The sequence below is a fragment of the Cannabis sativa genome, chromosome 5 (assembly GCF_029168945.1).
Source record: "Cannabis sativa cultivar Pink pepper isolate KNU-18-1 chromosome 5, ASM2916894v1, whole genome shotgun sequence".
Taxonomy (NCBI): Eukaryota; Viridiplantae; Streptophyta; class Magnoliopsida; order Rosales; family Cannabaceae; genus Cannabis; species Cannabis sativa.
Window position 1 is genome coordinate 56352258 of NC_083605.1, and position 17977 is coordinate 56370234.

General features: G+C 30.8%; 2 protein-coding genes across 2 annotated transcripts; both read left to right on the plus strand.

Moving 5' to 3' along the window:
• The first annotated feature begins 2819 nt into the window (after window positions 1–2819).
• Window positions 2820–7944, plus strand: LOC133037949 (uncharacterized). Its single transcript, XM_061115767.1, has 2 exons — window positions 2820–7425; window positions 7514–7944. The coding sequence occupies exon 1, from the start codon at window positions 4503–4505 to the stop codon at window positions 5832–5834; it is 1332 nt and encodes a 443-aa protein (XP_060971750.1). The 5' UTR covers window positions 2820–4502; the 3' UTR covers window positions 5835–7425; window positions 7514–7944.
• On the plus strand, window positions 6992–8951 carry LOC115700993 (uncharacterized). Its single transcript, XM_061116544.1, has 4 exons — window positions 6992–7082; window positions 7289–7425; window positions 7944–8042; window positions 8121–8951. The coding sequence occupies exons 1-4, from the start codon at window positions 6992–6994 to the stop codon at window positions 8949–8951; spliced, it is 1158 nt and encodes a 385-aa protein (XP_060972527.1).
• The last annotated feature ends 9026 nt before the right edge of the window (window positions 8952–17977 follow it).

Consider the following 17977-nt stretch of genomic DNA (forward strand, 5'->3'; position numbering starts at 1 on the left):
TAAGGTTAAAACTAGGAGAACCATTCCTAATCATTTTGTGAATCAAATTTACAAAGGTTAGACTTGTATATTTTGAATGGTAGGCTCTTGTATGATGAAAATCTTGTTATGATAATATATATATTTATATATATATTACTAACTTTGCTATGATCATTGAAAAACTAAGTTTTTACAAATATCAATCATATATACGAAAATATAAAACTGTATACGTCTGCAGAAACAGAATGTAATTCTGTTACTGTAGAGACTAGTTTTGCAGCGACAAAACAGAACATACAGAATATAAAAATAATTGCAGAAAATTAAATCACTTGACATAAGAGATTTGTACATGGTATTGTTGGGTTTTGTGCCCTAAATAAAACCCTTTACAATCTGATTAGTTATCAATATAAGAAATTTGAAGTGATTTATGTTTGCATGAATTTTACATGTTAATGGTTTAATATGTTTATTACATTTACACACAAAATATGTTAAGTCCAGATCATATGTTTATTCACAATTACAGTATCGTCAACACAATGGAATGTGATTGTGATTATATGAATCAAAAGACTAAGTCCATGTTTCATTAGTGTTTTGGATTTACACTAATGTGATAATCAACGATGATGTGTACTTACACTTGGAGTAAGTGTTATGTTCTTTCCAGGACATTGGTAAAGTATACTAGTTTCGAATGTATGGAGTATACATTGGACTGGACCGATATTGAACTTAGTTATGATATTATAAACTTACCGTTATATCTTTCCAAGTCAATATCAGTAGTTGATCTTAAGATTAAAAGAATCTAAATCTTGATATGCTTAGGCTCAACTCAGGAGTACTATTAATGTTCTTTGATTTATTAGTTAAGCCTACCACTACAACAATTTATGTTATTAGCGGCGGACTTATTAGCGGCGGGCACTCTCCGCCGCTAATAACAGGGGTATTAGCGGCGGAGAGTGGGGTCCGCCGCTAATAGTGGGGGAATTTTTTTTTTTCTGAAGAGTATTAGCGGCGGGCAGTCCGCGGCAATTGCTCCGCCGCTAATACTAGTAGCGGCGGGCCCGCCGCTATTGGTCCGCCGCTATTAGTATTAGCGGCGGAGCCCGCCGCTAATACTCCGCCGCTAATAAATGGGCGGGACAATTCCCGCTCATTCATTTCAAACTATTAGCGGCGGGGGTCCGCCGCTAATAGTATTTTTTTATTTTTTTTTTAAATTTTAGACTATTAGCGGCGGACCCCCGCCGCTAATAGTCCGCCGCTACAGGTATTATAAATACCCCCATCAGCCCCACTTCTCCAATTTTTCTTTCCATTTCAAAATTTAAAAACCCTTCAACCCCTCTTCCCCCCCAAAACCGAGCCTTCCCCATCAGCCCCACCCCGAAGCACCCCACTCGGCGCACCACCACCTCGGCGCACCACCATCCCGACGCACTCCGACGCACCAACAGCACCATCCCCACGCACAACCGGCTTTTTAGTAAGTTTTTTTTTAAAAAAATTTTACATTTGTATATAGTTTTAAGTTTTAGATTTGTATTTGTATGCATATCTTTGATTTAAAATCTGGGTATATATTTATGTTTAGATCGGATTTTTTTTTGTTTTTGTGATAGATCTGTATATGTATATTGTGTATTTGGGTGTATAATTAATAATATGTGTATATGTATATATCATTTGGGTATTGATTTTTTATTTTTTTGTATATATATATTGTATTATATATTTTATTTCTGTATATATATATTTCTGTATATATATATTTATTTATATATATTAATTGATATATATATATTAATTGATATATATATTTTCTGTGTATTTATATAATTTATTTGGGTATTTATTATTTTATTTATTTATATATTAACTGTATATAAATATTTCTGTCTATATATATATATATATATTTTTTATGTTTTATTTGGGGATAAATATATTTTATTTGTATATTAATTGTTTTATATTAGTATATATTTTCACTGTATATATATATATTAATGAGATATATTTTTAAAATATAATGTATTTTTTTTATATATATTATATATATAATATATATTTTTTATGTTTATATATATGTAAATTTAATATATATAATTTTAGTGAGTGTATATACTAAATAAATATATTTTGTAAAATTTATATATTTATTTTATTGTTGTAATTTTTTTTACTTTTTTAATTTATTTGTTGGAATTGAAAGTATATATTTTTGTTATTTTTGTTGTTATATTATAATTTTTATTTGATTTAATTTATTTGGTATAATTTTAGCCTAAAATTTTTAGGATAGTTAAAAAATTATTTGGTATAATTTTAGCCTAAAATTTTTAGGTGTTAAGTTTTGTAACTTATTATTTTTTAAATAAAGAAAAATAAAAATAATGAAAAAAATTAAAAAAGTATAATATTACATAAAAATTTGAATATTAAAAATTAAAAAGTTAAATAAAATTAATTTTTTTAATTTTAATAAAAATTGTAATTAAATTATCAAATTTTTATGTAAGTTTTTAAGAAAAAATATGTTAATGGAATTTTATGTATTTTTAAGGTGGTAAAAATTAATTATTTTATATTTATTTTAATTTAAAAAATAAATTTATTTTTATATAAATGATAAATAATTCAAAAATTTAAAAATTTAAAATTTAAAATTTAGTAATTTAATGAATTTTTATAGTGTAATATGTAAAATGAATTTTTTTATAATATAATTAGTTTAAATTTTGATAATTAATTTTAAGTTTCAAAAAATAATAATTCATTTAAAATTTAATTATTTTATATTTATTTAAATCTAAAAAATAAATTAATTTTTTTATGAATAATAAAAATAACACAAAAATTTAAAATTTATAATTATAATTATATTTATAATTATATTTAAAAATATATCATAAAATTTGTACTCATAAAATTTCATATGACTTTACAAAAATTCAAAAATTAATAATAAAGAACAATAATAATTCATATTTATAATTATATTTAAAAATATATCATAAAATTTGTATTCATAAAATTTCATAAGATTTTACAAAAATTTAAAAATTAATAATAAAGAACAATAATAATTCATATTTATAATTATATTTAAAAAAATATATCATAACTTTTGTACTCATAAAATTTCATAAGACTTTACAAAAATTCAAAAATTAATAATAAAGAACAATAATAATTCATATTTATCATTATATTTACAAAAAAAATATCATAAAATTTGTACTCATAAAATTTCATAAGACTTTACAAAAATTTAAATATTTAATACTTCATTTGTCGTCGAAATTGTAGATGGCGACAATCGATAAGTCTTGGACCAAAATCAGAAATCGTGGTTGCCATGAATTTTGGAATGGTCTACAAGCCTTTTTAGCAATGGCATCAGAACATAAGGATTGTGATGGACGAATACGATGTCCTTGTGTGAGATGTATAAATAGTAGGTTTGAAAAAATAGATAGGGTTAGAGCACACGTATTTGATCGAGGTTTTATGCAAGGATATGATAAGTGGATTTATCACGGGGAGCCTGAGGATGCCGTCGTTGATGTAGCAGTTGCCGATGTTGAATCAGAGGATGAAATGATTCCTATTTTAGAAGACTTCTTTCCCTCGACAACTGAGGAACCACAAGGAGAAGATGAACAACCAACCACAAACCCACAATTTGATGACTTATTTGAGGAAATTGAAGCTGAATTGTATCCCGGTTGTGATTGGATTTCATCTCTTAACTTTTTAGCAAAGCTATTGCATTTAAAAGTTAGGGGAAAAATTCCTAATAACATCTTTGAAGAATTATTGAAGCTTTTAAAGTTTGCGTTTCCGAAGGAAAATAATATTCCATCAACTTACTACGAGGCAAAAAAGAGATTGAAGAAATTAGGCTTGGGTTATGATAATATCGATGTCTGTTTGTATAATTGCTGCTTATTTTATAAGGAGAATGCATCCAAGGAGGCTTGTCCAGTTTGCGGAACTAGTCGTTGGGTTACTTCCGAAAACGGGAAAAGAAAAAAAGTTCCTTGCAAAGTCATGCGATACTTTCCGTTGACACCTCGACTTAAAAGATTATATAGTTCGAGGATTACAGCGAAAAGCATGATATGGCATCATACTGGAAAATCAAAAGATGATGGGGTGTTGCGACACCCGGTCGATGGTTTAGCTTGGAAAGACTTTGATGCAAAACATCCCGAGTTTGCAAGGGACCCAAGAAATGTTCGACTTGGGTTAGCTGCTGATGGATTTAATCCATTTGGCAACATGAGTCTTGCATACAGCATGTGGCCAGTGGTGTTGGCTAACTATAATCTACCACCTTGGTTATGTATGAAAGATAATTATTTTTTGCTCTCTACCCTAATTCCTGGTGCAAAATCTCCAGGTAAAGACATGGATATATTTTTAAGACCTTTGGTGGATGAATTAAAGGAGTGTGGAATAATGGGGTAGCAACGAGAGATAGTTCGACCAACTCGATGTTCACCATGCGTGCTGCGCTTTTGTGGACAGTGAATGATTTTCCTGCTCGTAGTAGCTTGTCTGGGTGGAGTGGTCAAGGTTATAAAGCTTGCCCTACTTGTAATGAAGACACGACGTCCATTCGAGTGATCGGGAAGACATCATATGTTGGTCATCGAAGGTTCTTGCCAAGTAACCATGCAATGAGAAGGGATACTCGATTTGATGGTAAAGCTGAAAGAAGACCTCCTCCAAGACGATTTACTTGTGAAGAAATATTATCACAAGTTAATGCTCTCGAACCCCAAATTCCCGGATATCATCAAAATTTTGGGGGCGTGAAACGTAGAAGAGTTGCAGAAAATTGTAATTGGAGGAAAAAAAGTATTTTCTACGAGTTGGAGTATTGGAGCACGAATATTTTAAAACACAACATTGATGTCATGCATGTTGAGAAGAATGTGTGTGATAGTCTCCTAGGAACCATCTTGGATAATGATAAATCAAAGGACACAACCAATGCGCGCCATGATTTAAAGAAGATGGGTATTAGGGAATCGTTGTGGATTTATGAAGATGGGAATGGGAGGCTAATGAAACCGCATGCTCCTTATGTTTTGACTCGTGAGAAAAGACAACTTTTTTGTCAGTTTGTTAAAGGAATAAAGTTTCCCGATGGCTTCTGTTCAAATTTAAAGAGCAAAGTTTCTCCAGATGAGTCTAACATTATTGGGTTAAAATCCCACGATTGTCATGTCATTATGCAGCGAGTACTAGCGGTTGGTGTCCGTAAATTTCTACCTCATGACACTGCAACAACTATTACTCAGCTGTGTAATTTTTTTCGACAGTTATGCTCTAGAACTCTAAATGTAAAAGATATGGAGGATGCTCAAAATAATTTAATTCTGTTATTGTGCAAGATGGAATTGATTTTTCCTCCAGCTTTTTTTGACATAATGATACACTTGGTATTGCATTTGCCTGAAGAAGCGATATTGGGTGGCCCGGTCTTTATGAGATGGATGTATCCTTTTGAAAGGTACATGAAAAAATTGAAGAATTATGTGGGAAATAAGGCACGTCCTGAAGGGTCAATTGCAGAAGGTTATGTTGCTGATGAGGCAGTAACCTTTTGTTCAATGTACTTTAAAGGGTGTGAAACAAGATTTAATCGGCTTGATCGAAATGAAGATGCGCCTTCTGTTTGTCGCTATCTCTCAGTTTTTAATTCTCAATCTCGTCCTTTAACTAGCGGACTTATCAAGCCTCTTGATCATACCAGTCGTGAAAAAGCTGAGTGGTACATTCTTCAAAATTCTCCTGAAATCCAAGCTTACTTAGAATAAGTTTGTTACATTTTTATAAATTATTTTATTAAATTTTTAGTTTTTATTTTCTATCTCCCTCTATCGTATCTTGACATTATCATACTTCACAGTGAACATTTGGACAAGATCAGGCATGAATATCCTAATGGTAATCACGATGCCTTGCATAGGCAAACTTTCCGTCCGTGGTTTCACAAGAAGGTATAACGACAAAATTGTTAAGTTTTAATTCAATCATTTATATTCCTCTCATATTAATACATTTTATGTATTTAGATATATGAGCTGCACAAGCTTGGAACTTTACAAAATGGTGATGAGTTACTCGCTCTCACTTCCGGGTCCGATTACTTAGCCACATTTTACGAAGGTTGTGTAGTGAATGGTGTTCGGTTTATTGCATCAAAGCGAGACCAAAAGCGGAAGACACAAAATAGTGGTGTTACTGTTGCTGGAACAGAAGGGTTTAATTATTACGGCACACTTGAAGATGTAATCACTATATCTTATACTGGTGCATATACAGTGTCATTGTTTGAATGTAAATGGTATAACACTAATCCATTAAGAAAGAAGACAATCACTGAAAATAATATAACTAGTATAAATACTCGTGGACATTGGTATCAAGATGAACCGTACATCCTTGCTAACCAGGCGAAGCAAGTTTTCTATCTTGAAGATCCACTCAGAGGTCGCGATTGGAAGGTTGTTGAAGATATTAGCCATCGACAAATTTGGGACATTACTGACAACGAAGATGAGACTGATGTAGATGTTGTTAGTGATTCTAACTCTGCCAATTTTGTGTTGACGGTTGATCTTGGAGAGTTGATTATGCAATCGAATGAACCTCCAGTAATTGTTGAATCGTCCGATCAGTTAGTGGATTCTGAGATAGAGAATAATGAACTGGATGAGAATTATGTTGCTGAAGAAGTAGATGATTTACTAGTTGAACATGTAGACGATGAAAATGTAAACTTAGTGAATGATGGAAATGATAGTGATTCTTCAGTGTAACTTTTATTTTGTAAACATTTGTTACTAAAATTTTTTACAATTAAAGGAATATTTAATTTCTTTCGTATTAACATTTTAAATACTTATATTTCAATTATGTGTTTCACATTTGTGAATTCTTACATTTTTTTCCGTCTTCAAAGTAAAGTAAAATGTCAGCTACGTTAGCGACATACCACGGTGGGGATGGTGATGGCAGGGATCCCCCTGATCCTTCTAGGGTACCGTCGTCTTGCGAAGCAGGTTTTCATATTTTTTCAAATCTACAATTGTTCTGAATATAAATAGTGAATGTATGATTTACTAATAAAATTATTTTTCCCTCGAATATATATAGTTCCACCTCCGGTCAGAAAGGGTCGTGGGGTTGCCGCAAACGCTAATCTCGAAAAAAAAAAAAAGGAGAGATGCTGGTAAGCCCTTACCGGTGGAGGTAGATCTTGAAACAGGCAAAGTTGTCGGCACTGAAGCAAGCAATTATGTTCGATTTCTTGGCCAACAAGTAAGCATGTTGTGCCCGGGTGGTCATCTAAATTTTTCTGATGTACCCCAACAATACAAGGATCAAGTGCTCAATCGAATTAGAGTGAGTGATTTTTAATTATTAAAAGTTGTAATAATTTTATGTCCTCATTTATAAATTAACATAACTTTAAATTACTTTTATCACATAGTACTACTTTGATATCGATGGGAATCCCCATCGAGACCTACTTATGGGGACTTTATATTCGGTGATGGCGGAGCGGTATAGTGAGCGAAAGACACTCAGACACAAGCATTTCAAACAACATTACAAAAAACCAGAAGATTGGGACACAGTTCTCAAATTCCCCCCTGACTACTTGAATACCGAGACTTGGAAACCGGTTTGCGAATTGTTCGTTAGCGAGGCATTTTTGAATCGTTCAACTAAAAATAAATCGAATCGGCAACTAATGAAATATCCAACAACGCAAGGCACAAAATCGTTGGCGTCCATTCGCCACGGAATGGTATGTATTAATTCTTTAATTGTTAAATGTTTCATAAAAAAAAATTCTTTAATAGTTAATAATATTTTTTTCTTATAATAAACTAATTTAATTGTTTATATTTGTATAGGGGGGTCCTCCTGGAGAGCATGTAGTTGAAGCATGGAAGGAGATCCATGTGAAAAAACCGTCTGGAACTTTCGTTAATGAATTAGCTGCAAAAGATTATGTAAGTGATTAAAATGATTTATTATTAAAATTTATATTTTATATTGATTACATATTCTAATAATTTTGATTTAAATAGGAGGAACTGATCAAGGAGCTTGATAGGAAGCGACTGGAACGACAATCCCAGAGCGATACTGGGACTGAATCTGAATCTGATACTGGTTATCAGTTTGACGTTATGGAAACAGTCCTAGGCCAAAGATCTGACTATCAAAGAGGCGTGGGTAAAAGGCTCAAGGGCAAAGGAAAGAAACCAATCCCTCAAACTCAATCAACGGTGCCTCCCCAACCAACTACTGAAATGATGAGCACTGTGGCAGATATATTCTCAGCTATGCGTGCCACTTGGGGGGGTAATTTGACGCCTGAACAACGTGCCCAAATATTTAACCCACGCTTTGACAATTTCATTCAAACGTATAGTCAGTCGCAGTCGCCTGGTGGTTCGTCTTCTCAGAGTCATGCCGCTCCTCCGGAACAGCAACAACAACCTCCTTCGCAACCACAATTTCAGCCTTCCTCGCAACAACAATTCCAAAATTTGTCACAGCAGCAATTTGAAAATTTTTTGCAGCAGCAACCCCAATCTTTTCCTCAGCAGTTTCCTCAGCAGCAACAACAGTCTGCTCCGCCAATGGGAAATCAGTTCTTATACCGTACACCGTCAGAGTCTCCTCCGCTCGGCTCAAACTTTGCTGATTTTGGATTATTTGGGAGTTCATCGCAGGAGAACCAATTTTTTTCAACTCCCATTTTCAACCAAGCTGAGCTCGGTAATTTAACGCTGGGTTTATCATCAGACCAAGCGTATGTGCCTTCTCCGCCACGGGCTTCGGGGACTCGTACCGAAAATAATCCAGATCAAGACTTCATAATTAGAGACCTGAATGAAGATGTTAATGAATAATTTATTTATGTTTTGTAATAATTTAGTTTAATTTTGAGACAATATTTTATTAGTATTAATATGTTAAAGTTAATTACTTTGGAGACAATTTTAAATTATTAATAAATTTTATTAAATTGTTCTAATTATATTAATCAGATTTATTTATTAAATATTCGTATAAATAATTAATTATTTATTTATATATAACATTAATATATATTTATTATTTATAAATATTTTTTATTTTTTTTTTATTTTAATGGGTATTAGCGGCGAAGCAATAGCGGCGGGAACCCGCCGCTATTGCCCTTTGTCAGTCTCGAAACACGAAACTGACAAAGGGCTATAGCGGCGGGGTCCCGCCGCTATTGCTCCGCCGCTATTAGTATTATTAGCGGCGGACCATGTTTTTGGCCGCTAATACTAGTAATAGCGGCCAAGCAATAGCGGCGGACCAATAGCGGCCGAGGTCCGCCGCTATTACCCTTTAGCGGCCACAATTGAGACTAATAGCAGCGGAGAGGTCCGCCGCTATTAGTGTTAAATGTTGTAGTGTACTTTTGGGTCAGGGTGATACGTATATTTTGGGAACATGATAGTATGATTGAGTGGGAGTGCTGGACATAAATATGGAATCTATAGCTTCTACTGGTGTATAGAAGTCAAGTGATGATTCCCTTCGAGCTTAGCTAAATAGAAGTAAATGGATGAGCTCTTGTTTAAGTGACTAATTCTTAGATCACTAAACATCATTTACAGGTAGCTAAGTGTTTTAAGGGGCAAAATACGTTGAGGGGTGAAAACGGTAAAATTATCCCATCTCGATGTAAATCATCTATATAGAGGATCTTTGATCACAATAAGATTATAACAATGGTTAAATGAGATAGCATATCTATACCGTGGAACATATAATATGCTCTATATAAGTCTGAGAGTGCAATTCTAAGTTCTAAGAGTGGATTCAACGAGGAATTAATAAGTAGGGATTTACTTAGTAAATTCGGTTCACTTATTAGAAGCTCAGCATATAGATACATGGTCCCCATTCTAGTTGAGACTATACTGCTTGTAAGACTCAATAATTGATTAGTGATTAATCAATTATAATTCTAAAGTTAGACTATGTCTAATTTGTGAATTTTCACTAAGCATGGGTGAAATTGTAAAGAAAAGAGATTCTAGATTTATTTATTAATTAATAGACTCTATATGTCTTATTAATAATTAAATTAAATGATAATATTATTTAATAATCTATTTTAGTTATTAAATAATTAGTTTTGGCATTTAAATGGTTAGAATTGGAAAGTTGGCCTTTTTGAGAAAATAAAAATAAAAATTGTGAAAACTGCAAAATCCAAGTAAGGCCCATTAACACCTATGGCCGGCCACTTGGGATAGTTTTTCCAATTAATATTTTCATTATTTTAATGCCAAATAATTACTAACCTAAACCTAGTAGTTGCCTATAAATAGAAAGTGATGGCTCAGTTCAAAATAACCTTTTTCTCAGAAAATTACTTTTTCAGAAAAACTAAGCCTTCCACTTCTCTGTCTATAGCCAAACTAATCCCTCTCTCTTTTCCTCTTCATAATTTCAAAACCCTCAGTGATAGAGTAGTGCCCACACACAGCAAGTGGTACCTCAATCATAGATTGGAAGACTGTGAAGGATCACACACAAAGAGAAGGACATTCGGGCTCAGATCTTGATAATACTCTGCGACAGAAAGGATACAAGGGTTAGAGATCTGAGTGGAAGGAGACATTATTCCGCTGCAACCAATGTAAGGTTTTCTTAACTTTATATGTGTTTATTTATCGTTTTAGAAAGTTCATATTTAGGGTGTTAAACAACATACTTGTGAGTAGATCTAAGATCCTAGTAAAATAAATTCCAACAGCTGGTATCAGAACCATGGTAATTGATTTGCTTGCAAGAAATTTGGACTTTAAAACGATTGTTTGTGTTTTGGATGGTTTCATGTTGTGTTGTGTGTTATATGATGATTGATAGATGTTTGTGAATTTTCATGAACAATAATTAAAATTCTATTTCTGAAATTATTTTTTTTGGATAGTTTGGAAAAAATTAAGCAATTTACTTTTTTACAGAACTCAATTTCGATTTAATTTGAATTAGTTATGATTTTTTGAAGTTTCAAAAAAATATCGGGATGAAGCACTCACCCACGCGCGCGAAACCGAGTGATCCTCGGTCAGGCGCGTGTTCGGACAAGATTTTGTCCGAGCAACACGCCCAGGGGTGTCTGAAACCCCTCCTTCGCGCGCGGACATGCTGCAGGTGCCCCCCTGCGCCGAGTTTTCTCGGCCGTGCACTCCCCTTGCGCGCGCGGGCAGTATGCACAGCATCCTGTCCGTACAGCTCGCATTTTTTTTGTTTTTCTTCGATTTTTCATGCTATTTCATGGATTTAACATCCGATTTTTTGTGTAGTTTTGTATTTAGATTTTTATTTTTTAATTTTCAAATCTAATATCAGAAATAAATTAATTTGAATTTTTTAAAATTAATCTTAGATATTAGTGTAATTTGAATTTGAAAACAAGTAAAAATCTATCTTTTTTGCTTGAGTTTTTTTTATCTTATTTTTAAATTTGATTATATCTTATCTTATTTTTAAATTCAAGGTCAGATATTAATTTTTTTTAAAATTAAATATTTTTTTAATTTGACTTGATTTAAATTTAAAATAAGATAACTATAATAATGATATTTTGAATAGAAATAAGATATTTTGCTAACTTTTAAATTTTGTTATTTTATTTATTTAAATTAAATCATAAAATCTGAAAAAGATATTTATTTATCTTTTTGAATTTTTTATTGAATATTTAATTTATAAAATAACATTAATTTTTTAAAAGTAGTTAGCAAATTTTTGAAATGATATTTAGGTTAGTTGAAACCTAATTTTTCAAAATTGTAGGTTTAATTTTAAATATTATTTTATTTATTATTTTATTAATTTCGAAAAATATATATTTTTATTATTTAATTATTTTTTTCGAAATTTAATTATTTAAAATTAAATAAATCCTACATCCAACTATCCACTTAACCTTGTTGTAGGAGTATGTGTTTTAGCTTATGTGTAAGTTTTATAAAACCTATTATTGCTTGATCTAAATTGCCATGGTTAACTTGTTGACAGATCCAATGATCTGATTTTAACCCATGGTTCTATTGACGATAGGTCAAGTAAATAATTTGTAACAGGTAAATTTTACAATCTTCTTTCATCTGTGTATGACCTAGCAACATGATAGGATCCATCTAAATGTGTGCCTGTGTGAGCCTATATGTTTATTTTATTATATAGATGCATATAGGTTGTTGCTAAATAAAATGTCACACCATGATAGATTTTATTTAGGTCCATTTAGTTTTTAGACCTATTCAATTAATAACAGTTATTTATTTTAAGGTTAAATTCCTCTCTTTTGGGCCTTGTGTGAGAGTTGGGGGCCATTAGAAGTGGGTACGACATACTGAACACAGCTTCCCCTCACATGAACTACCCCAATTGTGAAGGCCCATTTGCCTGATTTGAATAACTGTGCTAGGTTAATTAAATTAGTTTAACCTAATAAAATTGATTAGCAACATAATTAACTTTTAAAATATATGAAATTTATTTTTATTTTAATATTTTAAAGTTAATTTGAAGAAAAACACTCTTAGTTTTAGATATTATTTCTAGACAAACTATTTGTATTTTTCTTGTATTTAATTAAATAAAGAATTTTAACTAACTAGATTCTTTCTGAAGCTTATTTAATTAAATATTCCTATTTAAGTTATAAATTAGTTATATTAACTGATTTTTCTTATCTAACTTAAATTTGAATATTTTATTTAAATTTAAAATTAAGTTGAGGAATTCTAGGCATTAGTTATTAAAAATTCTTAAGATATTTTTTAAGTTAGTTTTAAACTTAAAATGGAATATTTTTCAAATTAAGTGGTTACAATTTAATTTTTGATATTTAATTAAATTTAAATTTGAAAATATTTAAGTTCTAGATTTTTTCTATAACAACTTAAATTAGATATTTTTTTCAAATTTTTATGGAAAAGATACTTAGTAAAATAAGATATTTTCTAGATAGTTATTTCTAGACTACTTATTATTGCTAATATTAAATAGGAAAATATTATACATTATGAAATTAATTATTTAAATAATTAATTTTGGTACAATTTATTTTAAGTACATTTTTCCTAGTATTAAACTAGAGATTAATAATTAAGCATTCTCTACACTTAATTATTTATTTCTTGAATTTAATACATTTAATTAAATTGAAAAATTAAATATCTAAGTTGATTTTCATCATGATACTTAAATATTTCTTTTTCATGACACTTAATTAAATAGAAAATTATTTTTAGTTGAAATTTATTTCTTTTCAACTTAAATTTAAATAATTTTCAAAATATATTTTCTTTATTTTATTAATCAATTTCGAAATTGCATTTAATTATGCAAGATGTTTTTTTTTTTTTTTGAATCTATCTTGAAAAATAGATTAAGTTGTAAATTAATTATTTATTTTAATTAATTCTTGGACCAACTTAAATCAATGATTTTTTCATTTATTGATTAATTTAAAATAAATGAATTAAAATATATTATTAGAAATTGAATTAATTAGTCAAAGGAAAATCTAGATAGGTGATATTTTTGCTTGAAGTATTCTTTCTAAGTAATTATTATTTAAGTATTTCGAAAATAGTAAACTTTTTATACTTTCTTTTTCAAAATACAATAAATATATTCTCATGAAAATTTAATTTGAGTTGCAAATTAATTTAAATTAATACAACTTAAATAATTTTCTTAATATTTATATATAAAAATTACTACTAAGATGGAAATAATTCAATTTATTTCAATCACCAAATATTAAATTAAATTCTAATTTAGAATTTTAATTCTAAATTCGATATTTAATGAATATATTTTATTAGAAATAATAAAGAAAATACATTGTAAAGAATGAGCTTTATTATTATTAAGATATTCGATCTCCATTGTTAGTTTTACATAGCTTTTGTTTTAGTGAGTAATCCTCCCTAATGGAGGAACGTTCATTAGCAAGTTAATACCGTTTAATCTCGAAAGATAAGTAGCTTTGTAAGTGTTTTATATGGTATGGATCACCCTAATGGTGGTGACTGTATTTGACTTACAAAATATGAAACAATGGTAGAAGCTCATAAGATAGAACAGCCTTGACTCTCGCCTAAACGGGACAACGCTGGATTCCAATCTTGATCGAATAAAAGGTTGCTAGAATGTTTAACATTTTAGATGAACTGACAACTCTATTCAATAGATGTTAGCTTTGACTCTCGCCTAAACGGGACACTGATATCAGTTTGTTGAAAACCTTGGAAATTATTTAGGATTGTATTTTTTTAGTATTTTCTCTTATCATTCCTACATTCTATGTGCTTATAATTTCTTAATTGGATTTTGTGTTAAACCGTTATTGATTTCTATTTATTATTTTGTAGTATCTGTATAACCATGATGAATTCCATGTTATCACTCTTGACCGAAAATAAGCTAAATGGATCTAACTTTCCAAAATGGAATGAGAACATTAATATTGCTCTCATAGGAGAAAGTGTCTTGTTTGTGTTAACTGAGCCGTCTCCTAAAGTGTCGGGGGACAATGCAACCAAAGCTGTTAAAGAAAAGTATGAGCGTTGGCAGAAAGCTAACGACAAAGCTCTATACTTCATGCTTTCCAGCATGGTTGACACCCTTAAAACTCGGTTTTCTAAAACCGAAAAGGTTGCTGAAGTTATGACGAAGTTAACTGAGCTATTCGGTAGGGCATCTCTTCAGTCTCGCTTTGACGCGACTAAGAAATACATCAATGCACGGATGGAACCCCATCAAAATGTGCGTGATCATGTTCTTCTAATGGCAAGTTATTTCCAAGAAGCCCAGGATCATGGTGCTGAAATGGATCACACTACTCAAGTAAGCCTTATCTTGAATAGTCTGACTCCATCATTTCTGCCCTATACATAAAATTATGTCATGAATAAAAAGGACATAGACTTCCATGAGTTATTCAATGACCTTCAGACATATGAAAATTTGATTGGAGGCCCCAAGAAGAAATGGGGTAAACCTCAAAATTCTGGCAACGGTAATGGGACGGTCAAACCTGAGGCAAATGTTGCCTCTACTTCTGAACCCAAATCTAAGAAGAAGTGGAGAAACACCAAGAAGCGTGCCAAAGCCATGAAAAACAAAAAGGCTGCTGCTTCTGGTGATGCACTAAAAGGAAAGGGTTTCTACTGCAATGAGAAAGATCATTGGAAACCCCAATGTCCTAAACTTCTTGCAAAGAAACAAGGTATTTCTTTCTATAAACTTTAAGAGTTTTAGTGAATTATTATCCAATTGGATTATTGATTCTGGACTAACTTTGTTTATTTGTTTCTTCTTCTTATAGGCCAAGCTACTTGAACTCAGATGCTATCTTAGTGAGTTGGATCGGAAAGCTGGACAAAAGGGTGAAGATTGTCCAAGATGAAGATGAAGCTCATTTATCTATTTTTGAATTAATTGTTTTAGTTTAAAGACAATTTGGATTTCAAATTTTAGTTAGGGATTTTTATCCCTGTTTTTCTCATAATGTTGCAATACATTTTTTTTATTATTAATAATATTTTATTTTCTATTCAAACAAATTGCAATTTATGAGATTGAGCCTCATTTACTTTATCTTAAACCACAATTACCACATTATATTTATATGCTTGTATGTGTCAATGTTTTTATTATTGATACAAATTCTATAATATTTACAACTCTTCATAGAGTTATATTAAATAAACACTAGAAATTATTTCTACGTTTATTAATAATTGTTAATTCTATTACAATTATTGAGAATTTGTTTAATAAAAGGATCTTTTGATCTGATAGGGGTGGAGAAAAATTAAGAAAACTATGCAGTTCAATGATCTTTTATATCTAATGAACTTTGGATTGTATTCAACTCCACATAATCTCTATAACACTTAGAGAATCATGATCTTTATAACCTTTAGGGGTGGATCATAATCTCTATATACTTAGGGGTGGAATTTATCCACAATACCCTATGTAACACATATTTTCTTTAAACATGGAAGTAATATAATGAATTAGCTATTATCAGTATAAATCCTTGATCTTGATTGTATGTTCCAATTTAGTTTTACTGTTATAGTAAATAATGATACCTATAAAATTTCTTTAATAATGTATCACACTACCTTAATTGAGTGGGAGAATTTTAAAATTCTTTACCCATCTTCATTTGGTTGACACTTGTGATAGGAACTCAAGAATACTACTGAAAAGTAAATCTAACCATTCATGTGGATAGATATAACTTATCAGAATTATGAGAATAAGATAAAATAATTCTAGTTCAATCTATTCGAATGACTTGAGCCAAGATTTCTTAATCCTCATAACATTTTATGGTATCTTAATTTTGATTACTTAATCTCTGGCACGTATTTTTCACTTCGAATACTAGTCTGCTATGTTGATGATTTAGTCTTAAAAGAAACTTAAAGTTTCAGACTAATACAATAAGTCACAACTAGATAACTCTCCAAACAATAAGAGGTTAAAAGTATTATTTAACCAGACATCTGCTATTGAGTGGGAGCTATCTGAGATGTAATCAAATAAGAAACGTTAGATATTAAGGAACTGTATATCAGTTATCCTTGTATCTACCCAAACTCATTCAAATTTTGAGATGGTGGTTACTCTTGGGGTGGAGGGGTTATTTTATAATAATTCAAGCTCTACCAGAGAAGATTTATAACTTTGTAAATTCGAAATTACCAGAAAGTTATTTTACTGAAGAAAAGTCTACGCTGTATTATCTCAATTTCATATTTTAAAATATGAGAGATATGTCTTCTGTTTATTCAGATGCACTTTAAAACAGTAAGGATTTCAGTATCCCTTGATGAGTAAAGCATATAGTAAAGGATGTTTCATAAATATATTTATGAACAAGTTTCCAGAAGTTTGGTTGGATTCAAATGTACTACACTTGATCTGAAGATCAAGACATCAGATTGATTTATTTGCACAGTTTGTTTTATGTTAGTGCAAGTGGGAGGTTTTTGGGTTTTATGCCCTAAATAAAACCTTTTACAATCTGATTAGTTATCAATATAAGAAATTTGAAGTGATTTATGTTTGCATGAATTTTACATGCTAATGGTTTAATATGTTTATTACATTTACACATAAAATTTGTTAAGTCCAGATCATATGTTTATTCACAATTACAGTATCGTCAACACAGTGGAATGTGATTGTGATTATATGAATCAAAAGACTAAGTCCCTGTTTCATTAGTGTTTTGAATTTACACTAATGTGATAATCAGCGATGATGTGTACTTACACTTGGAGTAAGTGTTATGTTCTTTCCAGGACATTGGTAAAGTATACTAGTTTCGAATGTATGGAGTATACATTGGACTGGACCGATATTGAACGTAGTTAAGATATTATAAACTTACCGTTATATCTTTCCAAGTCAATATCAGTAGTTGATCTTAAGATTAAAAGAATCTAAATCCTGATATGCTTAGGCTCAACTCAGGAGTACTATTCATGTTCTTTGATTTATTAGTTAAGCCTACTTTTGGGTCAGGGTGATACGTATATTTTGGGAGCATGATAGTATGATTGAGTGGGAGTGCTGAACATAAATATGGAATCTATAGCTTCTACTGGTGTATAGAAGTCAAGTGATGATTCCCTTCGAGCTTAGCTAAATAGAAGTAAATGGATGAGCTCTTATTTAAGTGACTAATTCTTAGATCACTAAACATCATTTACAGGTAGCTAAGTGTTTTAAGGGGCAAAATACGTTGAGGGGTGAAAACGGTAAAATTATCCCATCTCGATGTAAATCATCTATATAGAGGATCTTTGATCACAATAAGATTATAGCAATGGTTAAATTAGATAGC